At 47.7% G+C, this 27030-nt stretch overlaps 2 protein-coding genes across 2 annotated transcripts; one reads left to right on the forward strand and one right to left on the reverse strand.

The window, feature by feature from the left end:
- Positions 1 to 924: 924 nt before the first annotated feature.
- On the reverse strand, positions 925 to 5312 carry LOC130383850 (UDP-glucuronosyltransferase 2A2-like). Its single transcript, XM_056591700.1, has 2 exons — positions 5138 to 5312; positions 925 to 2812 (listed from the first exon to the last, which is right to left on the reverse strand). The coding sequence occupies exon 2, from the start codon at positions 2616 to 2618 to the stop codon at positions 1050 to 1052; it is 1569 nt and encodes a 522-aa protein (XP_056447675.1). The 5' UTR covers positions 2619 to 2812; positions 5138 to 5312; the 3' UTR covers positions 925 to 1049.
- A 1152-nt stretch (positions 5313 to 6464) lies between these two features.
- LOC130384913 (SH2 domain-containing protein 3C-like) lies at positions 6465 to 25422 on the forward strand. Its single transcript, XM_056593312.1, has 8 exons — positions 6465 to 6572; positions 6843 to 7067; positions 8795 to 8910; positions 9394 to 9565; positions 18239 to 18350; positions 24321 to 24415; positions 24476 to 24581; positions 25160 to 25422. Exons 1-8 carry the CDS (start codon positions 6465 to 6467, stop codon positions 25420 to 25422), a joined length of 1197 nt encoding a protein of 398 aa, XP_056449287.1.
- The last annotated feature ends 1608 nt before the right edge of the window (positions 25423 to 27030 follow it).

The raw sequence follows: 27030 nt of genomic DNA on the forward strand, positions 1-27030 counted from the left end.
TCACACAAGGGTCCAAACATTTACATTTATATGTCTCTGTGTAGTTGTTTGTTTTTGTATGGTACAAATACAACTACTGGTACTACAATTACGGCTACGCTTGGCTGTGGAATAGACAGATCGAATCTCCCTGTCACTCATCCTCTCACTCCCTCTCACCGTCCACTGTTAATGACAACCCTCTATTCTCTACCCCCCTCGGTAGTTACATTCATCCCCTAAGGGGATACATGTTGGTATATCTTTTCTCTATAACTTTCTTTCCCCCTCTCCCCTCCCATCCCTCCCTTTCCCTCTCTATAATTTTCCCTCTCTCCTCGCACTAATCTTCCTATTGCCCCCTTGTTCCCACTGTCCACTCAATCCCTGTCCTCTCTCTCTCTCTGTCTCTTTCTCTCCCTCCCCTCTATTTCTCCTCTCTCCTTTCTTTATATTTTCTCTTTTTTCTCTTCTCCCCCTCTCTCTTTCTCCCCCCTCTCTCATTATACCTCCCCTCACTCTCTCTCTCTCTCTCTCTCTCTCTCTCTCTCTCTCTCTCTCTCTCCCTCTCTCTCTCCTCTCTCTCTCTCTCTCTCTCTCTCTCTCTCTCTCTCTCTCTCTCTCTCTCTCTCTCTCTCTCTCTCTCTCTCTCTCTCTCTCTCTCTCTTCTTTCCCTCTGTCTCTGTCTCCCCTCACACACCCCTTGTTCCATCGTCCTTCTTTCTATTTCACCCCCTCATTTCACTCTCTCTTTCTTCAGTCTGTCTAATCTTCCAACACACAGGAGGTCAGAGGTCACCCAGGCCAGGTTGGAGGGTGAAGAAGAGTCTCTAGGTGAGGATTATAACCACTTCCTACTTTTCCACTCCTCTCGTTCACTATGACCCAATCAACAATCAAGGTTTTCTCGTGAAACCAGAAACTAAAGATAGGGCAGTGTGGCAATATGAACAGATTTATTTATGTAAGATACACAGGTAAGTTATATTATATTTTTGTTTTACATGATTTACATAAGAATCCCATATCTTAACAATCCCTTTGAAGGAACGCCTGTTAGAATGTTTACATTATTCCTGCTTGCCTTTACTCCTGCGCACCACCCGGCGCCATAAGAACCTGAGTGTAGCACCGGAGATAAGCAGGACCAGCAGCACAACCGACAGGAGGAACAGGGCCACATCCACACTGTAGTACTGAACTGTTGACATCTTGTAGGAGTCCGTTCTGAGGTGTGGCGCCCCCTTGTGTCTCATCACAAACTCTATCCAGAACATGGCTCTCTCCAGGGGCTTGGTGGGCTGGTCTCTGTGCAGCGCAGACAGACGCTGCATCTTGTCCCGGTAGGTGGGCTGGTAGAGCACCTCCTTCAGGGCCGACAGGAAGCTTTCTCTGTTCACCGTGGAGAGGTCGAGGACCTTGGCCACGCCTCTGGCTCTCACCCTGGAGAAGTTGTCCAGCTGGTCGAACATCAGCGGCAGGCCCACCAGAGGCACCCCGTGGTAGATAGCCTCCTGGATGCCATTGGTCCCACCATGTGCCACAAAAAGTCTGGTGCTGGGGTGGCCGAGGAGGTCATTCTGGGGCAGCCAGTCTAGCAGCAAGGTGTTGTTCCCCACGGTGGAGGGCCTTTTGCCGGTGTGCCGCCACACCACCTTCTGGGGCAACTCAGCGAACGCTGCAGCGATGTCCTCCGTCAGTTCCTCAGGCAGCCCTCCCACCAGCGTCCCCAGGGTCATGATGATGACGCCGTGCTCCCCCGCACTCTGGACAAAGGCCTCCAGGTCTGGGGAGAGGGGCTTGGAGGGCTTGCACTGGAAGCCGGCCATGTAGACGATGTTGGGCATGGTGGGCCGAGGGAACTCAAAGGTGAAGTCGGTCCTCATCAACCAGATGTCTGCGGCCTGGAACAGCTCCATGTAGTGCACGCCGAAGTAGCGCTGCACCAGGGGCCCATAGTTCGGTTCAATGATGAAGGCGATCTGTAGCCGGGTGAATAGATAGAAGAGGGTGTTGCTGATCCGCTGGGTGAAGCTCATCACGTCCGTCAGCTCTGCCCCTGGGGTGGGAACATAGGAGAGGGGGCTTGGGCCTATTGCTCCATGGCCCTCCCCCTGGATGGTCCACCTGACATTGAGGACCAGAGGGAGACCCAGACGTCGGGCCAGCAGCACGCCCGTCCCCATGGCCGGGTCTGTCAGAACCAGGTCGTACCCGGCCTGTTGGAAGCTCTGCATCAGCTCCCCGTCTTCAAAGATTTTCTCAATCATGTTGACGGTTGACAAGTGAAACTGCCGGAACATGAATAACATCTCCATCTCCACGGACATGCGGTGCCATACGGACCCCCCAGCACGCCGCAGACTGATGATGCGGGCAGCCATTGAACCAAAGTCCTCCTCGTTGAAGCCAGCGGAGAAGTCGACTGTGACAGTGCGGTAGTGAGGAGAGTTGTCCTTGATGTACCAGGCGTCGTTGGGCCGCAGCACTGTGATTTCATGACCTCTGGAGTGCAGCTCCTCCATCAGCACCTTCATGTTGATCCAGTGGCTCCCATCAACCGGGACAACCAGGACCTTACCACCGTCGACGGGGCCCACGTAGCAGAACAACGCGGCGAGTAGCACCGCAGGGAGCATGGTGGAGGTGGAGGTAGAAGAGCTGGTTTTCCAAGTTGGGTGGTGGTTATGGTGGTGGTGGAGCTGAATGATTGTGTTGGTGGTGGTAGATGTGGTGGTGATGGTGGTGATGGTGGGTGGTGGGTGTGGAAAGAGGCGCTGGTACTGGGATTGAGGGGGTTGGTGGTGGTTGAAGGGGTAGCGTTGGTGGAGGTCTACGGGGGCAGAAACCATGAAACATCAATACTGACAGCACTATCACAGGCATGTTGATACTTTAAGGGAATATATATTAATACGCAGGTCATGTACGGCCTACTGTAATGATTCTGTGGATGGTAGTTTGCGCCCTCTGCTTGCAGAGTGCAAATGTTCACACAGGGACAGTAGATTAGGCTTTTACATAAGTTCTGAGCTGTGTGACTGTGCTCTCAAACAATGATGCAGACACCTACCAAACGTATTATCTCTAAAGAATGCAGCACTGGAGGTATTATAACCAAGGCCGCCTTAATGCACGGGCTTGCCTGGGCTGAAGCCCCAGGGCCTACGCCGATCGGGGGGCCTATCATGAGCTGCAGTAAAAAAATTATTTATTTTTTATTTATATATTATACTGGCCCATGATAGGCCCCCAGATCGGCGAAGGCCCAAGAGAATGTGATTTTTTTAGCCACACTACCCCCCCCCCCCCCCCATCAACAACGGCAAAATGTCGGAAATAAGTTACACATCTTCATTGTAAGATCCCCTCTCTGGGGCCTACGAAACCTCAGCCCCAGGGCCCAATGGCAGGTTAAGGCAGGCCTGATTATAACGGGGCATGTTCCCTCCCTGCAGGCTGAAGCTTACCGTACAGTAGTGGTGCCGAGATAATGCCTCATGAAACGTCAAAGCCTCAAAGCCAGATGAACCACCAAAGTGGTTCGTGCTCGAAGCTTCAAATGAGTACGCTAGGGACATCTAGTGGTGAATGAAATTATGACAACCCAACCCAAAATGTGATTTTTGCTTCGTGTGCCGATACAACATTAAATCATTTGAGAATTGAAGTCATTTCAATGATACATGTGTGTGAGTGTGACATTCATAAAATGGCACAGAGCTCATGCTAGAAAATAAATCATTTGGCAAAAGTGTGTCTTAACAAAAGTGTGTCTTAACAGACGCTTTTATCCAAAGCGACTTACTTCGGTAAATACACGCATATTGACACAAGGTTTTCCCCTGTTTGGGAGCATTTTCATCTAGTTGCTCCCAATAAGGTTTCAATAACCACTGTCCAGAACACTTTAATGGCTATTAAATGAATCAGTCCTTCTCAGTTATCATGCAGTGTGACCCATGCAAGGCGACAGTCAGCTGTCAGGAGCAAAGTGACAGGGTCACAACAACACGGAGCTAGGAGGAGCTGTGGTGAACTAGCAACCTACTGGTTACAAGTCAACTGCTCTACCTCCTGAGCTAAGCCGACCCACACTGCATGTTAACTGAGAAGGACTTATTAATTTAATAGCCATTAAAGTGTTCTGGACAGTAGTTATTGAAACCTTATTGGGAGCAACTAGATGAAAATGCTCCCAAACAGGGGAAAACCTTCTCTTCTTGGCAAACTCCATGATGAATAATGAACGTGATGTTTCGATTGATACTACAGAAAATGCAATGCTCAAACTACTACGATCACAGACTAGTGGTATATTGAATATACCACAAGGTTGTGATCGTATACGGGACATCTTTATAGTCGAAATCTCCCGCCAATACTGAACCCATATTTCGAAGCAGAAGTCCGAGGCGAAGCCTCGAACGTCACACCCTACGTCATTTCGCCAACGTGAATCCTACTCGAAGCGGAGCTTCGCTGGGGGAGGAGCCGAGATACTCGACACACGCCTCGATGCCTCGACGCAAAACGTAACATCACTACCGTACAGCCCTTTGTCCAGGGGATGAGGGGCCTGTCTGTGCAGAACAGAGAGCCCTGCCTCCTTTCCCCCTCCACATGAGGGCTCTCTAGTCTTTACTTCTCTCGCTCTCTCTCTCTCTCGCTCTCTCTTTCTATCTCTCTGAAGATTGAATTAACTTGCATGTCACTACACGTCCAATAAATTACCTTCTGCAGATGTATCTTCTAGATCAGAAACGTTAAATGTTAATATTCATAATTTTTTGGTAGATATTTTGGCATACGTTGAGGAGGAGAGCCTTGGTGTTTGTTGCACCTTATGATCTAGAGGCTAAGTTGGAGAAGTAGGATAATTGTTGGTACTGGCTTCTTGTTGTATTCTACATTTGAGTACTGGCCTCATGTTGTATTCTACATTTGAGTACTGACTTCTTTTTGCATTCTACTTTTGATTACTGGCTTCTTGTAGTGTTCTACATTTGAAGACATCAGAAGTCCTACAGGTTTAAGAGTCACTGTGGTGAATGGGCACAGAACACGATCTGGTGGGTTAAGATGGGTTCTTCATTCATCCCTGGAGAACAATAACAAATACTATACTAAACAGAATAGTAAACATCGTCACAAATACCTGCTCTAGATGACTCTCGTCTCTGAGGACAGGAGAGCAGTCTGTTGAAGTCCTCGCTCCTTCCTCAGCAGAAAAGGGACACTGGAAGCGAAGTGAGGCTGGCACTTTTACCCCTCTGAACCTCAGGGGATATCCCACAAGGGAACGCAGGATGTTGGGTAACTGGATCAAAGGTTCTTCTGGTTACACAAGAAACTACAAACAGGTTTCCTCCCAACAGGGCCCTCCCACCTTCACACCAATTGTGTTCTACTCTTTCTGGTTCAGAAGGGTAGAAACTGTAGATACACACCTAGGATAACAGAGTAGAATATCATCAAAACATTTGATCTACACCTATAAGTAGAGTAGAATATAATAGAAACAGTACTAAATACACACCTATAGGTACAGTAGAATATCATATAAACAGTAAATACACACTTATAGGTACAGTAGAATATCATATAAACAGTAAATACACACTTATAGGTACAGTAGAATATCATATAAACAGTAAATATACGCTATATGTAAAGTAAAATATCATAGAAACAGTAGATATACACCTACAGGTAGATTAGAACACCATAGAAGGAGAACCTTGAAAACGTAGAGATAGCATATCTTTTGCTAGTGTTTAGCCAAAAGATAACGGCGACTTGCTGTGACGGCCAACTTGCAACTTGAATATCTGACCCCCCACCTCTTCTCTTAATACACAATGCAATTTAATCTAATTCCATGGCGACATATAATAAATAATGTTTGACTTGATAACTTTTGCAACAAGTAACAGTAATAGCATTCTCATGTCATTTATAACATGTTTCAAAATGTTATGTTTTGTAGGGTTTAGCCACTTTTACCAATGAGATGATCACATCTTCTTCATCCACAAGATTAATTTGTATTTAAAGTCATCTTCCTGCAAAACAATTACAAACTTTGATGATAAGTGTTATAATCTGGATGTCGAGAGGGCCCTCCCAGGGACACTCTGTCAGCAGGCCCCTTCTAAAGGTTTTCATTGTATTGTCAATCATCTGCAGACCCTGACCCTTGGACATCCAGTGGCAGTCAAGGTCCTTCTCCGGTCCGGTCGGCCCCTGGTCCCCCCTTGATCACCAGCCTTCAGACGAACCAGGAGCACAGGAACGCAAGACCACGAGACCCCCTAAACCACAGCATAATACACCAGGATGCTATAAACCCAAACCACATATACCAGTATGCTATACACAATGACAACTCCAACACTGTATACCAGGACCCTGTAAGCCACAACATGGTATACCAGGACCCTATAAACCACAACACTGTATACCAGGACCCTGTAAGCCACAACATGGTATACCAGGACCCTGTAAGCCCCAACATGGTATACCAGGACCCTGTAAACCACAATAATGTATACCAGGACCCTATAAACCACAACACCGTATACCAGGACCCTGTAAGCCACAACATAGAATACCAGGACCCTATAAACCAAAACACTATATACCAGGACCCTATAAACCACAAAAACGTTTACCATGACCCTATTAACCCAAACAGTGTATACCAGGACCCTTCAAACCGCAACATCATATACCAGGACCCTCTAAACCATAACACCATTTACCAGGAGCCCATTAACCAGGACCCTATTAACCATAACATATATCAGGAACCTATAAACCATGAGAACCCCAACCCGATATACCACAACCCCGTTTGCCAGGAACAAGTAAGCCAGGACTCGGTTGCCTTCCTCTATCAGGACTTATCAGGAAACAGCTACACAGCGGTCCGCAGGTCAGCGCTCTGGCCCACTAGGTACCGGTCCAGGTTGCTGCCTGGGGAGAACCAGCCCCTGGATGTGGGGCTCCTCCGCAGAGTGAAGGAGGTGCTGGAGGGCGTGGAGCCCAGGACCGCTGCTCAACACATCACCCGGGCCGACTGCATGGTACTCATCATCATCATCATTCTTTTATTATTAGACTCAAGGTCCATTTAAAAACATACAATAAAAGAAATAGACAACACACACATAAATAAGAATACAAACATGACAACCAATTATACCAATGCCTCCAAAGGTATGACTGGTAGCGTACTGCGCTATAACTTGGGTTCGACAGCAGCATTATGACTCCATTCTTTGAGTTATTCAGGCGACAGATAAATCTGTACATAAGGTTCCTCAATAAAGCTTGTACGGTGTTAACTCCTGCATTCACAAATAGCTCACTTGCACTACTCCTCCTAGGTCTTTTAAGTAAGATCCTAAAACAATCGTTGTAAGCAACCTGTAGTCTGTGCATACTTGATTTTTTGAACTTACCCCATAAGGGGGCAGTATACAGGGGAGTGCAATATGCTCTAAAGAGACATATTTTAACATAATGTACGACACTGTCTTAAGATGTCGTCATCGTCAGACATTAGATCTGTTATAAAGTGCCTGAGGTACTTAACTTTATAACAAACACAAAGCTCTTCCCCAGAAAGATAAAATGGTGGAAAGTGGAGGTCCTTACCTCCCTTCGCCCTACATATTATCACACTGCTCTTATTTGTATTGTATTGCACATCATGTTTGACACCATATTCTGTACACACATTTAACAACTGCTGAAATCCAGCACTACTTGGAGAGAGAATGGCCAAATCATCCGCATACATTAAATGGTTCATCACTGTGTTACCAATCATACAGCCCGTTCTACAATCGTTCAATTGGTCAGATAAATCGTTCATGTACAGATTGAAGAGGGCTGGTGACAGTAGCCCCCCTTGTTGAACTCCATTAGCAACATTGAAAGGACCAGAGACACTGCTACCCCATCTGACTTGCATACTCTGGTTAGCATACCAGTATGCAAGTATTCTTATAATGCTAGCAGGTACACCCCTTTGACTTAATTTTGTAAATAGCTGCTGGTGATTGACTCTATCAAAGGCCTTAGAGGCATCAATAACACCAATTAAAACAGAGGAATGTTGCCCTCTATACATTTCTACTATTTCTTTCAAACTATAAATACACAACTCAGTGCCATGCTTCGGTTTGAAACCAAACTGATTGTCTCTGGTATTAATATAATTACCCAATCGATCTAAAAGAATACTCTCCAGAACTTTGGAAATCACACTTGCCAGTGCGATTGGCCTATAATTGTCCATGCTCCCAATCTTGCCTGCTTTGTTCTTAATGACAGGCAAGAGTTACGGCCAACATAGTCGGGCAACAGCCCATGCGTCATAAAGCCAGTGAAACATATGGCAAGTAGAGCGGCCACTTTCGGGCTAGCAAACCCAAGGTGCTCCGCAGTGATCTGATCTGAGCCACTTGCTTTATTCACAGATAATTTTGTGATAGCTTAAAAAACCTCATGTGTTGTGATTCCTACTGCATCCCTATTGGAAATACTGCCAACTGTATAAGGGTCACTTTTTACACAATTAAATAAAGCTGAGTAATTCTGCTTCCACAAATCAGCGATTTTACCAGCTCCAGAGACTCCCTCTACTGTGCTAGGCAACAATGTATTGCTCCTGTACTGTTCTCCTTATCAGTGTGAATAACATTATATTATCGACCGAAGCACAGACCTGTTTGGTTTGTGAAGCAGATAGACAGGTGTGTGTGGTTTGGACTGATGGGTGTTTTTGTGTGGTTTGGTGGTGTAGGTGGCAGGCATCGTGGAGGTGAGGGTGGAGGACCAGAGGAGGATGGGTGTAGCGTCGGGGGTGGAGTTGCTGACCCTAGCCCACGGACACCAGCTCCGCCTGGACCTTCTGGAGAGGTAGTCACGCTCTTTAGGCTAGTTTCATGGTTTGTAATACACTCTACTATGGTGTAATACAATCATAATAATACTATATAATCTACTTCCCGAGAATTGTTTACACAATGTTTTCAGTTTCCTGTAGTTTTAGTCGACTAAGGAGCTTAAAGCTTAAGGTTAGAGCTTAAAATGCAACACAAATTGAAATTCTTCCATGAAGTTAAGGCTAGGCTAGTTATTGACCAGAAATGTGCTTTATGGACCATGTCAAGTAAAAAAGAAGCACATTCAACTTCCATTGAAAATATACTTCCTATAGCCCAGTAGGGCATAAACCATCTTCCCCATTTCAGTAAAGAGTTAAACACTGCTCACTTGGATTTCTGCCCACATTGAATCGTTGGATGTACATTCTCTGGTCAAATGTTATGTAATAGAATGTAAATTAATCTGATCTGATCTGATCTGATCTGAAGTAAACGGATGTCTTTGGGAGCTCAGGTACCAGACCATGTCAGTGGTGCTGGCGGTGTTTATTCTGGGATGTACAGGGAGCCCTGAGGAGAGGGCGGCTCTGCTGCATAAAGCCATCCAGATCGCTGCCCAGCTGAAGAGCAGCATGGGGAACATGTTCGGGTTCTCTGCTGTCATGAGGGCCCTGGAGCTCCCGCAGGTAACCACAGAGCGATAGTTACGTATGTAACTACGGTTCTATGAATCCTGGATGACCGCCAGAGGCGGTGCTTTAAGCACTGGATTTATCCGTCTCGCGCATGCGCAGTTCGAGTACCTAATATCAACAAAGTCACCTGTGACCCCTGATGAGCTCCGGACAGCCTATATCTTCCGGTGACATCAGAGGATCTGTTCCTGCAGAATCTTCTCGCGAGTACACAAGGATTCTGAGTGACAGAGCGGTCTGGCGGTCATCCAGGATTCATAGAACCGTAGTTACGTACGTAACTATCGTTCTATTTCATCCTTACTGACCGCCAGAGGCGGTGCTTTAAGCACTGGATGGCTCATACCAACAAGGTCACGAGGAACTCCAACACCCACCTCATTGAGAGGGAACAGCAGAGTCGGGCAACAGGACCACGGCCAACGGATGGGGAGTGGCAACGTTCACCCGGTAGAACCTGGAAAAGGTACATGGTGATGTCCATGATGCTGCATCACAGATGTCTTCCAGGGGCACGCCCCGCAGGGCAGCCCATGACGTTGAGACAGCCCTGGTAGAGTGGCACCTGACCCCGGATGGCAGGGGGTGACCACCTCCTTATAGGCATGGGTGATGACGTCCACAACCCAATGAGACAATCGCTGCTTGGAGAGAGCATGTCTCGAGGAGATGGCTCAGATACCCTCAGAGTAGCTGGGGCCCGGCCGCCATCCAGGAGTGACTGGAGGAACTCCAAAATCATTGGAACTGAACAATGCACAGGGTCCTCAGCCCTGTCTGAACACCATGCCGTAAATAGCTGCCACCTATTCTCATACTGCGCCCGGGTAGAAGGCGCCCTGGCGTTCAGTATGGTATTGCAGACACCGTCTGAGCACTCAGTCAGCAGCGGATTGGGCCCTGCAGCGGCCAGACCCATAGCTGTAGGCAACGAGGGTCGGGATGCCAGATCTTGCCCTGTAACTGTGACAGGAGATCCTTCCTGTCGGGAAGGCGCTGTGGTGAACTGCTGCAGAGCCTGTGCAGCAGTGGAAACCATGTTCTCCCTGGCCAGAAGGGGGCTACCAACAGCAGTCTGTGACCCTGCTGGAGGACCCTCTGTAGCGTCGGAAAAATCAGAGGAAAGGCATAGAGGGGACCCTCTGGCCAATCGTGGGCGAGAGCATCCTGACCCAGAGGGCTGCTCTCCTCTGTCCAGGAGAACCACAGGGGGCAATGGGTCGACTCCTTTGTGGCAAAGAGATCCACCTCTGCCCTGCCGAAGACGTTCCAGATGTTGAGGATAACCTCCGGATGAAGCCGCCACTCCCCCGGCGGCGGCTTGCAACGGGAGAGTGAGTCTGCAGCCTGATTCTGTACCCCAGGCAAATACATTGCTCTCAGGCTTGCCAGGCGTGGTGCTGCCCACAACAGGAGGTCCCGGGATGCCTGCAACAGCCGTGCAGACCTGGTGCCTCCCTGGTGGTTTATGTGAGAGACGGCCGAGACATTGTCCGACCGCACAAGCACATGCCGGCCCCCCAGAAAGGGAAGAAATGACTGCAGTGCCCTGTGCACAGCCCGCAGCTCCAGAACATTGATATGCTCTGAGCGGACCTGAACAGGCCACAGCCCCTGAGCTGTCCGGTTCTGCCACACAGCACCCCACCCCGAGAGGGAGGCATCTGTTTTGACGGTTTCCCGACGGGATGCAATGGAACCCATGGGCATGCCCTGGAGAAGAAACGATCTGTCCCTCCACGGAGCCAGAGCAAGTAGGCAGCAGCGTGACACCTTGAGTCCCCTGTGCCGATGCCACCTGACATCCAGATGAAAGCTGTGCAGCCACCTCTGGAGGGGGCGTAGCAACAGCACTCCTAGAGGAACCACTGTAGCGGCAGCCGTCAGTTTCCCTAGGAGGCGCAAAAACTCCACATAGCGCAACAGCCTGCCTTCCCGAAACAGGAGAAGGAGGCGGAGGATGCCGTCCACCCGCTGTGGCGACGGACAGGCCTTCATGGCGACTGCGTCGAGAGACACACCGAGAAAGACTATGCTCTGCGATGGCACCAGGCAACTCTTCGTAAGATTCACCCGGAGACCCAGACGGGCCACATGGGAGAGAAGAAGTGTCGTGTCCAGGGCCACGTGAGACTGGGATGGTGCACAGATGAGCCAGTCGTCCAGATATGGCAGGATCTTCATGCCCCGTGACTGTAGGGGTGAGAGGGCTGCTGCCACACACCTGGTGAACACCCGTGGGGAAAGGGGGAGGCCAAACGGGAGCACCCTGAACTGAAAACGACGCCCCTGGAAAGCAAACCGCAGAAACTGTCTGTGGTGCGGTGCTATGGGAACGTGAAAGTAGGCATCCTTCAGGTCTACTAATGTAAACCACTCCCCCCTGGCAACAGTACGCAGAACCTCTGCGGTGCTTAGCATGTGGAACCTCAGGATCTTCAGGAACCTGTTTAGGCCCCTCAAGTCGAGGATAGGACGGAGTCCGCCGTCTTTCTTTGCTACCAGAAAATAAGTCGAGTAGAACCCCCCGGGTTGCAACAGGGGATCTACTGGCTCGATGGCACCCTTGTCCAGGAGGGCGGAAAGCTCCTGGGCTTGGGCTTGGGCTTTGGCCGGGTCGTGTATGATGGTCATCTTGACCCGGCCATAGGCTGGGGGCCGGCGCCGGAACTGAAGTTTGTACCCATGGGTCAAGGTGGAAAGCACCCACGGGTCCCTGGTGGAAGCAGCCCAATAGCTGAGTTGCTGCTGGGAAAAACATCTGACGACCCCCACTGACCCCTGACTCTCAGCGCCGGGTCCCCCGACCTCTAAAGGTCCTGGGGGAAGGACGGGCAGCATATGGGACCTGAGGCTGCCCCGAGGGCAGCCGCTCAGGGGCCCGAAAGGCCTGTGCCTGCTGCTGAGCAGGCTGTGGACGTGGGCGCTGAGACCTAAGGTAGCCACTGGGTTGAGCCTGAGGGTGATAGCTGCGCTGTGGGGCAGCTGAAGAACCTCTAGGCCTGCTAGGAGGAGACACACTCCTTTGAAGCACAGATAGATGCTCGCGAGTCTTCCTGGCCTGGACTGTTCGCTCAAGCGCCTCTAGAGCTGCAGAGCCAAACAGCTCCCCAGGTTCAACTGGAACACTGCGGAGGGTTCTCCTGCACGCCTCAGTAAGAGGAGACTGTGCCAACCAAACCTGGCGGCGAGCCTGGACGAGAGTGGACATCACCCGCCCCAACTCTCTGGACATCAGTGCGAACGCCTGCAAGGAAGCGTGCGTGCCGCTGCGTCATAGGCTTTGGAGAGCAAGTCATCCGTAACCCGACACTGGGGACGAGGACACCTCGCATCCGGTCTTAGAACCTCATCAGGTGAGACAATTAGAGCGGCTATGGTTGGCTCAACTGCTGGCATGCGGTCCAAGCCAAACTTGGGTGCATCCTGCATGGCTGCCAGTGACCGACCGTCTGATGTTGCATGAGAGTGGGCTCTAGGATCCCTCCAGCATGCATGCAATTCCCTCAGATACTCCTTCGATGGAGGCACAGTAAAGCTGGCGGGGGCTGGGCCACGCCTGAAGAACGCACTGGCCGGAGCCGGCTGCGCTTGTGGCACGTCTAGCTGCAGACTGGCCAGGGCCATATGAATCATGGCTCCCATTGAGTTGTCCTCAGAAGCACTAGTAGAGCTGTGGGTCGAAGGACGGGAGCACGCTGCGGAGGCACGGGAGGCTGCGTCCTGTAGGACCCCATCCGGCTCGTATTCAGCAAACTCGGCAGCCGACGCTGCCAGAGAAAGCACATCTTCCTCCGGCTCCAAGGTGGCTGCCGGAGGAGCAAGAGCACCTGGCCCCCCTGCACCAGTCCCAGCCTGAAAGGCTAGGAAGAGGCACTACATGCTTTCGAGCTCTGCCGTCAATTGGCCTACCTTGGAGGCAAGCCCGGACTCCCTAACCTTCTTCCTAGAAGTGGGGCCTGCGGTCACCGCAGCCCGACGTTTGGAGCGACCATCCTGGGCTGGATTACGTCGCTGGGCTGGGGGCAACAGTTCGGGGGATGAAACGAGGCCCAACCGTTGTTCCACCTCAGCTAATCTAGCAACTCTAACTGCCCGAGGCATAAAAGTGCAATTCATGCAGGGATCATCTGAAAGACCCTCCTTCAGATGCCCGAGGCCAAGGCATGAGGGACACAAATCATGGCCATCCTCAATCTGCAGAGGAGCCATACAGGCCGAGCATGAGTGGTCGCCAACCATGTTGACAACCAGAAAAAATAACACTGTATAAAGCAAGAAAAACAATAAACACTGGGAGAGGGGGCGAAAACACAACCTTCACCAATGGATATATGCAGAGGTTAAATTGGGCCGGGGCTGTCCGGGGCGGAGCCCTGGCACATAAGCGGCCGGGTCTGGAGTTCTGCGCAGCAGATCAGCTCCAGCCGATTTTGGCAGTCTGCCTAGTCCATCACGAGCAATGTTGTCCTACTCATTTACAACTTTTCCATTGCAAATCTATGTTGTTTTAAAACACAATTCTAAATAATGGAGTAGGGATAGGCTGGCCTAGACATCTGGAGCAAGTTTGAGACGTAGGCATATCGCGCACGAAACTTGCGCAGCAGCTCCTCCTCCCCCCAGATCAGACAACACAACGTCAAATCAACGGTCATCATCAGACATAATTATCGTAGTAGACAGGTGAATGGCGAGGTAAGAGAAACTAAATTAAAGGTGCACGGTATTTTGAAAGAGGTCGATCATCACCAATAGGCTAATATCATTAGATATGGGCTTGCATTTTCATTAAGCAGGAAAAATTAACCTTAGACATGCAGGGATAGCCTGCTACTGGTATGTCAAATGGCAAGCGCTAGTTAAGAAGAACAATGCTGTTAATTCTTAATGATTTAGCAAGTAGTCTATGCGATCTCCGAATCACATTTCTCATTCCTAGCTGGATGAATTTCAAACTTATTTGTATCTATGAATTGCAGTGCATTGCCTAGGCTATTTGTGAGTACAGTAGGTCCTGTGATTTAATGTTTGCATATAGGCTACACAGCAGGTTAGATTTAAAAGCCCGCGTTAACATGATGGTGACGTAGCCTATCGGCTAGCCTTTAAGAAAAAGATAGCTTCATTCATTCATTCATTCATTCATTCAAAAGTGTTTTATTTAAAGAACGTTATATAATATGAACCATTTTAAAATACATTCTATCTACTTCTTAACTTAGGGTGAAAGTCAACAAGTGAACATTTCAGAGATAAAAGGTAAACATGAGTGGAACAAAGAGGAGGAAGCTTACAGATTTCTTCAAAAGGTGGGCAGCTGCTATCCAAGACATAATTTTGAAATAATTAAGCTAGGCCCGTGTGCAGAAGTCACTGTAACCAAGCTGTGATTTGTTGCTAGATCTTTTCATCCTGATAGTGTGTCTGTCATGTCTTAAGTGCTGTCTCTTCCTCCACTAAACTAAAAATGCAGAGTTGAACAGAACAGGGATGAGGATGGAGCTGAGGGCAGAGGAGATGAGGCTGGACAGGGCAGAGGAGCTGAGGATGGACCGGGCAGAGGAGCTGAGGATGGACAGGGCAGAGGAGCTGAGGATGGACAGGGCAGAGGAGCTGAGGATGGACAGGGCAGAGATGAGGACACTGAGGGCAGAGGAGCTGAGGATGGACCGGGCAGAGGAGCTGAGGATGGACAGGGCAGAGATGAGGACACTGAGGGCAGAGGAGCTGAGGATGGACAGGGCAGAGGAGCTGAGGATGGACAGGGCAGAGGAGCTGAGGATGGACCGGGCAGAGGAGCTGAGGATGGACAGGGCAGAGATGAGGACACTGAGGGCAGAGGAGCTGAGGCGGGCGTCATCCTTTTCTTTCTCTTTTTCAGTGCCAGATTCATGTTGCTCTTACTTGGCACCGTTCAAATACTTCTTCTTTTCGTTTTGGTACCGTTTAAATTCAGCTTGATACTGGTATCTTCTTCTTCTGATTAATGGCAGGTCATATTTCACATGATATGGGTATAATTGGGAAACGGTGAGTTGAACTGAAGACTGTGTACCATTTCAGGGAAGGAGGGTGGGGGGGGTATAGGTCAGCACATCGAATTTGCCCAAATTGAGTAATAGGGTACACAATTAAGAAAAAAACAACGGTGGGCTTGTTCATAACAAATTTATATAATTTCTTTAATGTACTAATATAACGACTATCATGGATTTTTTTTTTTGCAACCTTAATTTTGGCTCTGCGTACTCTGCGTACTCTGCGTATGGGGAGCGGCGGCCCCTCCGGATCAGAGCCCCCCCACATAGAAAATCCCAATTTAACCACTGGATATATGAACAGAAAAAAAACCAAACAAGTTAGCCTCAGCGGGAACGCTGCTACCAACTACAGTCACACCTCTGCTGGGAGCGGGAGCGAGAGCACTGCCTTCACCAGTTGAGGGTAGCGGTCAGAACGAAACGTAGATAATAATAGCAGTATAAATGCCGGGAGAGGGAGCGAAAGCACAGCCTTCACCGACAAATATTGGCGGGATAACAGCCCAGACAGTTAGCCTCAGCGGGAGCACTGCTACTAACTACAAGGCTAAATATAACTATAAATGCTGGGAGCGGGAGCGAAAACACTGCCTTCACCAGTTAACACAAAGCGGGCACAACCGAGTTGGCACCGAGGTAAAATGTACCTAAGCCGGGAGTGGGAGCGCACACACTGCCGTCACCAATAGCAACGATACACAACTTGAAAATTAAGTGATAAGCGCAATACAAACGCCGGGAGAAATTAAATGATAAGCGCAGTACAAACGCCGGGAGAGGGAGCGGGTACACTGCCTTCACCGAACACGAAATTATAACAAAGTAAACGTATCCAGCCGAGGGAGATGCGTTCCACGCAATCCGAACCTCTCGGCGGGTCCGTTGCGGCCTTTGGAGGGTGAGCAGCTCACGGCTCCGACAATATGTCGCAAGGCCACCAGCAACGAACGATCAATGATAATAATATCCAATTAGCTTTTAGCTAGCAAGGTGATACGATACCTGCGAAGCGAGAAGATGAAAGGAGGAACAGATCCTCTGATGTCACCGGAAGATATAGGCTGTCCGGAGCTCATCAGGGGTCACAGGTGACTTTGTTGATATTAGGTACTCGAACTGCGCATGCGCGAGACGGATAAATCCAGTGCTTAAAGCACCGCCTCTGGCGGTCAGTAAGGATGAAATAGAAACCGCAGGGCCCTCCACTACTGTGCTACCTTGATGAACAGCACACAAAGGCAACGCTATCAGAGAGAGACACACACACACACACACACACACACACACACACACACACACACACACACACACACACACACACACACACACACACACCCTTTTTAACCCTTTGTATGGTGATTTTCCATCACTCACTGTGACCCTTGGGTTACTTCATCCAGCTGATAAAGTGTTACATTATCACTATGCTCTATGTGTGTTAACTAAAAGAGGTAGACGGAGAGCGGAGTCACGTTGTCCCATCCAAATGGGTCCGTGGAAGGAGAACACCTTAAGAAACATATGTTATGCATACACACACACTAAACACATACTCACAGATTATTTACATTGACCAACTTGGGGAAATAATTTGACATAACAGGGCTATTGAATTTATATTAAAATGTATGGGATTTAGCAGAGGCTTTTGTCCAAAGCAACTTACAACCATTCACACATCAACGGCAGTGTCAACCATGCAAGGCAACAGCCAGCTCATCGGGAGCAGTGAGGGTTAGGTGTCTTGCTCATGGTCACCTCGATACTTAGCTAGTAGGAGCTTGGGATCATACTAGCAACCTTCGGGTTACAAGTCAACCAGGTCTACCGCCTGAGCTACTCCAGTCTAATAACTTGAATGTACATTTTGTAAGATTATTAGTCTAAAACCTTCAAGAATGACCTACAATAATCAACGGAATGTGGAGAAATATCAGTGTTGAAATTATGCAAAAGACGTCTAATGTCAATTAGACATTGCAGAGGTATTGACTTAATTTAGCAGTTTACCCAGCTAGCACTAGTCTGTAGGTTCTCGTATTACCACTTCGTACCACAAGAGGCCACTGCTGTTACTGCAGCGTCCAGCATACCTCCGGTCCAACATGAGAGGATTGAGAAGGAGAGGGGGCCCACCTTCTGTCATTCATGTGAAAAGTACACTGCAACATGTCGGTCAGGCTCTAACTCTCCAGAGAACATAAAGGAGAAAAACTTGACACCATCGCAGAGATTCACAACCACTCACTAGGGAAACAATGTATTAGTTTGTTTGGAAATAGCAACAGTCTATTATTCAAAGCAGTTGTCTGTTATTCAGAAATAACCGACACAGTGGCGTAAATATCGACGGTGCAACAGGTGCATTGCACCGGGGCCCAGACGGCCTCAGGGGCCCATGGAGAAAAAAAAAAAGGACCTAGGCGATTGCCTAGGGCGGCAAATGTGTCGGGGGCGCACTCTGGTGGCGCCCTTAATTAATTAATTAAATTACACAATTATCAAAAAAGAGTAACCATCATAGCCGTGTAATATGTATATAAAGCATACTGTTACATTGACAGAAAATATAAATACACGGCTATATGCACAGAGTAATAGTGTGCATTTGTGTCTACAGGTTGCTAGGCTAAAGCAGACGTGGACGGTGCTACGCCAGCGGTACACAGAGTGCTCCGTTCTCTACCAACACAACCTCAGACCCTTCCTCAAGGCCCTGGATCAAGGGAAAGGTAACCTTCACTCTCCTGGGTATTTCACGCTCCCCCTCTTCCTACCCCCCCCCTCTCTTTCTGTTGACACCTAGGATTCCTGCTCCTGCTCCTGGGTCATGTTTTTTTTTAGTATGAAGCCCACAGAAAACATGTTTTAACTAAGGCCCTGTCCACACGGAGCCAAAGCGGGCGAAAACGATCCGGTTTCGTTTTATGCGGTTCAGGAATATCTCCGTAAAGACGGAGTCATTGTGAAACCACATCGAGCTGCAGAAAATGCTGTAGTAGATATTCAAGGCGCTGGTTCTCCACAGAAAAAAGTGGAGCGCATACAGCCTGCTCGCTGTATACAAAAACAAGGAGATTCAACCTTTTAAATTGAGCAGAAATACTTTTTAATGTACAGTTAGTGATTACATTTATCAAGGGGCTTTATTTAAAGCTACAAAAAGAATACAAATAAATTAATAAATAAAACCATCCAACGCAACTCTGACGTCCCCCAGCTGGTGAGAAGGGTCCAGCAGCATTGGCCGTTTCCGTCATGACACAAGAACGCCCTTTAGGCGTTCCTGGTAGCGTTTCATCGACCAATCACAAGGTGTTTTGAAAGGCATACTGGGTTTCGCAAGGCATACTGTGAAGCACAGTCGAAAGGCAATGCTTTCCTTCCTTGATGGCAATTTTACCTCTCTCATTAGATTTAGCAATCATAGAGCCCCCACTTTGCTAGCGTTAGTTCTAACCCGTACTTACTACTAGATCTTATTTTGAAACTTCTGTTTGAGAAAATCTAACTAGCGAATGTTCCGGATGTTAACAGCCGTGCGAAGAAGAAGGGGTTCGGTGTTAACGGTAAAAGTTAGGCCGGTTTATAGCAGAGTTTTCGTTGTCCGGTTATTACCGGACAACGAAAACTCTGCTAAAAAAATGAGGAGGACCGAAAATTTGAAATGTCCCCGGTCAGAATGATCAATGGAAATAAATCTCACGTGATGCACGATTTGAATTGTGTTTAAATACTCAATTACTATCCTTGAGCCGGGTCGGGCCGGGCCTTTGATCGAGCGTTTGTGTTTTTTTTGTTTCGGTTCTCATTGCTTTATTGGCCTAATCTGAGGAGAAATCTATGCCATAAACAGAAATATTATAGGCCTTTATTACACGGGTCTTCTCAATGCCGTGGAACGCTACGTTCACTTGCATGGGTAGTAATCCGGTAACTTGTCAACCCCAGCGTCTTCGGTTGCTAAGCGACGTCAACATCTTTGGCGGACTATTTCACTGCTGATCAACACTACGAATGCTGGGAACGAATAAATTGTAAAAAGACACACCATGTGAAGTTATTTTCCAAATAAGATTTGAAAAGCTTTGGAAGTTTATTTACAACACTATTTACGTGGTTTCGGAGTAGTACACTTTGACATTTTAATACAGTTCAGCGAGAAAGGCGACGAAGAATAAGAAGGGGGCGTTCCAGTCTGCGTAAACGGGAACCCCCACCTCACGAAAACGCCCATTTGTGTCTGCAGTTGGATGATATAGGGGATTATCACGCTTCCTGGTTCCGGTGGCGGGATTTGTCTTCGTTGTGCATGAACACTTCCGGCGTACTTCAAAAATGGCTGAAACAAAGGCTAGATGTCACTGCTCTGTTCCACTTTGTACATCTAACAAACAACACCAACCCTACTTAAGTTTTCATGGATTCCCGACTGAATTGAGTCTAAGGAAGAAGTGGATTCAAGCGGTTCGCCGGGATGAAGGGCCAAACTTTAAAATAAAACAAGGTAGCACGTTTGTTTGTAGCCGGCACTTTAGTGAATCAGACTACAAACGCTACAGCTAGCAACCAACCGGGGTCACAACAAGAGACTGAAAATCGGGTCTGTACCCTCCCGTTTCCAGTGGAACAACTGGGGACTGCCAAGAAGGGGGTCTGTTTATAAAAGAGCATCAACTTGCTTATGACGTTCACCCAGCCCTTCCTCTGGAGCAACCGCTGCCCTGTGAATAAGAGCCGATGGAGGAGATCGCAGCTTCGGTGGTGATGACAGAACACGATTTCGGTTCTGCTCCTAAACCAGGTTTGTCAGTGTTTGTTAGTGTTCTGAAATATTGGCCTACTATTACCCCATACTGTTCTTAAACCACCTACCTGACAGGATGTGCTACCTATGGTTTAATCACAGAATGGGCTCTTAGTAGGTTATACAGAGTAGGTGGTCAACTTTTCAGAACTCGGGCACAAAATGTTTAGTCTTATTAATGTCCCAGCATTTGACCAAACCACAATGTGAAAAGCTTCATCACAAGTACAAATGTTGCATTTTATATCTTACTTAATTAATTGTAAAGGTAAATATTGAGCTACAAAAAGCAATTTCTTTAGAGGTCCAAACTGCTTCCAATATGCAAGTCACAGCCAAAATCTGGGTTAGATGTTTTAATCTTTATTCCTCATCTCATACAGGTGCACTGGATGCTGCTGCTGTAAACATACAGCAATTGAAAGAAACAGTCAAGGAGCTGATGAGAGCAGTCACAGCTGAAAGTGGTTCAAGTGCCTTTTCACAGATTTTGTGTCTCAGACGAGGAGATCCTTTTTTACACCAGATTCACGTCAAGAGATGTGGTTATTCAACCATCTGCCTCCATGTTGGTTTATTGGTCGAAAGCTCAGAAAAAGAAACAAACATTTGAAGCCATTTCTCCCAGTCCAACGTGTAGACTGCAACTGGTTGAGTTTTTTTCTCTTCTGCTGCCGGGTTGCTGCAGGCCTGCAAGAGAAGGTGCTGGCTGACATGTTTCAGGTCAGTGTGTCCACTGTCTCCCATGTTGTTATACCGTGGGCCAACTACCGTTACCTGCTCCTTGGCTCCCTCCCCTGCTCCTTGGCTCCCTCCCCATCTGGATGAGTAAACAGCAAGTCAAGAACACCATGCCAAGCAAATTTGTGCAGTACAGTCCAGATGTTCGGGTAATCATCGACTGCACCCGAATATCATCTTACAAGAACACAACAACCTTTAAGGCCTTGATTGGGATTGCCCCTTGTAGTGCTGTGACTTTTGTGTCAAGTCTCTTCACCGGCTCCATCTCCGACCCAGAGCTGACTGAACGAAGTGGACTGCTGGATTTACTGGAGCCAGGAGATGGCTGCATGGCAGACAAGGGTTTCACCATCGAGAAGCCACTAGCTGATCGTAGGGCAACGTTGATTATACCACCCTTCAAGATGACAGGGAGGCCTGAAAGGAATTAACATTTCAAATTAAAACTTTGACCCAAATGTGACCATTAAGATATGTAGACAAATGTTTAAGATGGACTGAAGCACTCACAATAATATTACTAATTAATTTATCTCAAACCACTGCGCAGTTCACTGAAGAGGATGCTCTGAAAACACAAGCAATCGCTCGACCTCGAATCCTCGTAGAAAGAGCAATAGGCAGAGTCAAGGAATAACGCATCTGGGAACGCACTGTCCTCTCACCTTGTCTGCGACAGTCAATCAGCTGTGGACCGTCTGCTGTGTGATGACCAACTTCCAGGGACCACTTGATTTAAAAGGCTAGATCCCTGTTGAATAGTGTTTCTACTCAAACATGTACCTATAAATATTAAATATAATATGTAAATATTAAAACGAGAGGCACTGAACATTTGGAGTGGTCCCTTCATTTTTTCCGGAGCTGTAATTTTGTACACTGAAAACATTGTATATATTGAATGACATGTATTTAATTGAATGAGAAGTCTTTCATCTATAATCAATGTTAAAGTCCAGTCAGTCCATCCTGAAAGTATTCAAAATAATGTTAATATATAATGTAGTAAATTATGTACTCAGAAAAAGGGAATGAATTAAATCCTTTTATACTTTCAGTTCCTTTATTCATTCAGTTCATTTCACATTCATTTCACTTTCTGCTGAAGATACACATTCATATATGTACCAAAGAAGTACAAGTCTACCTTATTTTTCATCTCATCATTTCATCCCTCCAGACTGAGCTGACGCCAAACTGACGTTAGCATAAGCCAACCTACATAGCGTAAGCTATCTAGCAGACACTCACATTCGTAGTCGATATATTTCTCGAAAAATAAACAATCCCTTGTCCAGTTTGGAGCGGGCTGTTATGGAGTGTTGTTCGGTAAGTCTGTGAACTTCAGAAAACGTGACTTTGGGTACATTTACCAGGGATGTCGTGAAAGTGAACTGCCGGTCCTCCATCATCAGTTCGCCAGAGTGATGAGTGATTCACCGGATGTCACAGTGCACAATGAACACCGAATGCGGAAGTACTACGTATCAGCGTGATAATCCCCCAGCTAATGACGTCATCGTTTGCACGAGGACGCTTGCGGATAAAAACGACAAATATTTTATGTGCCTTTCGTTTAGACGGTGACGGCGTTTTGGGGGCTTAAAAATACAAAAATCTGAAACCAGCTCCGCCGTAGCGTTTCCGTCTACACTGCCAAGACGCAAAATTTGCTCAGATCTGCTGATGTCGCGTACGCGTTTACGTCAATTGCGCCAGTACAGGGAAATAAACAAATGTGTTGGGTTATTTCCATGCCTCGGACCGTCAAGGTGCTCTGGCAGCTGTAATAAACTTACAGGAGTCTTTCCACGAAATGTACAGGATATGTAGCCTACAGATAGTATTACTGAACAGAGAAGGATCTGTAATTATGTTTTGGTTTTCGCGGGGCAGATAAGAGAAGAAGGAAGATTCTACACATGCGCTCAGACATGGCGGTGTTGTGTGATAGTGTATCACAGCACCACCTAGCCGCCTGACATGCATACCCAATCGAATTCCACAAACCTTTGGCGTCACCGTATGCACACAGATTTCCTCCCGAAAACGCTTGTCTAAACGTGGAATAAAAAGTGGAGACGCAACGCCACTTTTGCGTCTTCTGTTCAGACCGTCATCATGTAAATTAGCCTTAGAGATGGGATTCATGGCTCTTTGAAGGGAGCCGGATCCTGAGGAGCCGTTCTTTTCAAAGAGCCCCTCAAAAGACTGGCTCATTAATTTATTTTTAAGAAGCTAGCCTAGTGGTAACCCTTTTTATCTGGGAATTAATCACTGGGAGGAATGATTGGGTAAGATTTGGATCTGAATTATTCAGACTTAGACATCGGATATTTGAGTTTGATGTATTTTAAATATTGATTATAATTTAATTTAACATGTGTGGACTAGATTTTAATGTCTGATCTGCATTCATTGTAAACAATCCACAAGGTGGTGCTATATCCCTCTGCTTTGACACATCACTATTTTGGATCTTTGTATACAATGTGTCGAAGTGTAAATAAAGCTCTTTTCACTTGTTCATCATGTATCACCTTTTTAATGAAGCACAATAAAAACTAAGCAGGTAATGATCAACGAACTTCCATGCAAAAATATAATGAAAAAAAAAATATTAAAATAGAAAAACTTTTACAAAACAAGTTTCTTTCAAGTATAACACTGCAGAGGACTCCTGAACTGTCCTTTGTATCATTTGTGCAAATCTTAGTAAACAATATTTTTGGAAAGAGATGCTGCTGCGCTTTCTTTGGCTCATAGTTGCATTACTCTGCCTCTCCGCCGCGGACGCACTCACGTGAAACAAACAAAAGCGTGTTCCCGCTTCTGACTGATATGTGAAATTTGCATATCAATATTCCACCACGAGTGCACTCTGCATGCTCTCCGTCTCAGTGGAGTAGGAGGAGGAGCTTGTGTGCGCATGCCGTGTGGACGGGGTCGTACCTGGTAGAATAAAGGTTAAATAGAAATAGAAATAAAATATGATAAGATGCTGTTGGTGATGAACAAGCCCATCTTGTTGAAATCTCTCTCTCTCTCTCTCTCTCTCTCTCTCTCTCTCTCTCTCTCTCTCTCTCTCTCACTCCTTCTCCATCTCCCTCCCTCTCTCCCTCTCTCTCTCCCGCCCCCTCTTTCTCTCCAGAGAGCACCCAGCTGACAGGGACCTCCTTTCCCCACATCATACCCCTGCTGCTCCTCCTCGAGAGGAGAACAGCCTTAGGGGAGGGGGCGTGGCAGGTCGACGGGGGGGAGTCCTGGGAGGGGGAGGAATCCTGGGAGGGGGAGGAGTCCTTGGAGGCTGAGGGATCGGGTGTGGACGCGGTCATGAGTCACCTGACGGCGGCTCGTACCATAGCACAGCTGGGCAGGATCTACTGTGCTAATGCTGACATTAAGATTATGGGTAAGGACACCCAGCTTAATGGTAACCAGCTATATGACCAGTTTTACCAGCAGCTTTAACTGGTTAGCAACAGTGTAACCAGTTTACATGTGGTGACCAGCCGTGTAAGTTGTAGCATAGTTCTGGGGAGAAGTGACAAATAGCTTGGGCCAGAAACCTACCAGTAAAAGGCATGAAGTTTAGGCTTGTATCCTGCAGGGATATTAATAAGTGTATTGCTACAGGACCAGTCTACAATGTGTTCATAGCCAGTCTATAGCAACGTTACAGGATGTTTTAGCTTGTCTTCCAACCGGGAAACTTTGACTGCCTTCTGAATTTGTGCTTGCGGTTAGCCAATCACGTGCTTACCGATCCCCGCCTCCAGAGCATGATTGAGCACAATGAATATGCAGCAAAGAAAATGAAACACCCTGTTCACCCAGATCTGTCCGCTATCATATGACCAGCAGCACAGCTTGGGCAGTGTTACCATGATGACCGGGGATAAGGTGACCGGCTATGTAACCCTGGTGAACGGCTGTGTAACCATGGTGACCGGCTATGTAACCATGGTGACCAGCGGTCTCTCCCCCCAGGTCTTCGGGAGCAGGCAGAGGTGTCGGAGGTCTTCCAGACCGACTTCCAGACGCGGCTGCTTTGGGGCAGCGGCGGGGCGGGCCAGGACCCGGCCCAGCGGTACGCCAAGTACCACTCTGTCCTGACCACTCTGTCCCACCACCTGGAGCCCCCCAGACACTTACCCCCTGGAGCCCCCCAGACACTGACCCCCTGTCCCCCCCAGACACTGACTCCCTGGACCCCCCCAGACACTGACTCCCTGGAGCCCCCCAGACACTGACCCCCTGTCCCCCCCAAACACTGACTCCCTGTCCCCCCAGACACTGACCCCCTGGACCCCCCCAGACAATGACCCCCTTGAGCCCCCAGACACTGACTCCCTGGACCCCCCCAGACACTGACTCCCTTGAACCCCCCAGACAATGACCCCCTTGAGCCCCCAGACACCGACCCCCTGGAGCCCCCGGACACTGGCTCCAGGGGGTCACCCCTGGAAGCACCGACCGACTGCTGTGTTTGGATATCCACACAAAAGATGGCCAACAGCTTTTAGTATAACTTTTCACTGTGTGCGTGTGCCGTATGTGGTTTGCCAGCCTGATCAAATCACCTAACAGGTTCAAGTCAATGTCATAATAGTGTTTTTCTCCCTGGGTGTCGGCCAAGTTTGAAGAACAGTGTGTGTGTTTGTTAAGTTATGGTGTGTTCAGTGTAGGCCTACAGGGTAACTCTTTGATGTGGCTGTTGTGTTCAGCATCCCCTGCATGCCTTTACTATTTCAATACGATTTACGGCTACAATACAATGTTATTCAGTTGGTTAACTGAATTAAAAATGTTGATAAATTCAGTAAAACCTTTTTTAACTAAATCTTCCAGCTTGGGACATTAAAAATGCTTACTCCTTTCAATTCCAAAACGGATGTGTCCATGAGCTAGGCTTATTTTGTATTTAAAGATCCCATGGCCATGAACATTTCACTTTATTAGGATTTCTAACATTAATATGTGTTCCCCTAGCCTGCCTATGGTCCCCCATTAGCTAGAAATGGTTAGGTGTAAAACAATCACTAGGTATCCTGCTCCGTCTTTGAAAAATAAAAACCTCAGATTTCGAATATGACCCCATATGGCGTCATAAGGGGCCAAGTTACCTCCCCTTTCTCTGCCTTGCCCGCCCAGAGAATTTGGCCCGCCAATGAGACAATTAGCTACGACCGAGCAAGCGCCACGTGTGTGTGTGTGTGTGTGTGTGTGTGTGTGTGTGTGTGTGTGTGTGTTATAGTTAAGTTCAAGTGCCTCGTTCTGTTGCTACCCGAATAGCGTAGCTGTGACTCTGTCAATAATAAATCGTCTTCTGATTAGAAATAAACCTGCATTCCATGTGTGATCTGTCCATAGCTGAATGCGGTAGCCTACGCTACTATGCTGCTTTGACATTAAGCATGTTGGTGTTAAACATGTCATTTGTAGTGTAAAACATTCTAAAACTGGTGTAAAATGTTGCTGGCCATATTAACACGAAAACCATGAATGTTGCGCAGCATTTATTATGACATCATCATATAGACTTTCTCAGCACCCCCGACTCTGACTGACTTCCCGCGTCCCTGGTGACCCGCCGCGTTGAGGACATGGCCGAAGACGTTCGTGGCCAGATAGCCCAAAGAGCAGGTTGGTTTACTACCTTCTCCATCGCATGCGATGAAAGCACCAACATATCAGACTCAGCACAGTTGCTGGTGTTTTTGCGAGGCGTCAATGGGGACTTTGAAGTGTGCCAAGAACTAGCGGGCCTTGAAACACTGTAAGGGAAAACAAGAGGTATCAATATTTTTATGGCCGTGCAGCAAGTTATGGAGAACAACGATTTGAAGGTTTGATCTGGT

This window comes from Gadus chalcogrammus, chromosome 6 (assembly GCF_026213295.1).
Source record: "Gadus chalcogrammus isolate NIFS_2021 chromosome 6, NIFS_Gcha_1.0, whole genome shotgun sequence".
NCBI lineage: Eukaryota > Metazoa > Chordata > Actinopteri > Gadiformes > Gadidae > Gadus > Gadus chalcogrammus.

Excerpts from the sequence above, each read along its gene's own strand:
- LOC130384913 (XM_056593312.1), top strand. The coding sequence starts at position 6,465 with ATGGTATACCAGGACCCTGTAAGCCCCAACATGGTATACCAGGACCCT. Across the intron at positions 6,573-6,842 it reads ACACCGTATACCAGGACCCT|GAACAAGTAAGCCAGGACTC; the intron begins GTAAGCCACAAC and ends CCCGTTTGCCAG. Across the intron at positions 8,911-9,393 it reads CGCCTGGACCTTCTGGAGAG|GTACCAGACCATGTCAGTGG; the intron begins GTAGTCACGCTC and ends TTGGGAGCTCAG.
- LOC130383850 (XM_056591700.1), bottom strand. The coding sequence starts at position 2,618 with ATGCTCCCTGCGGTGCTACTCGCCGCGTTGTTCTGCTACGTGGGCCCC.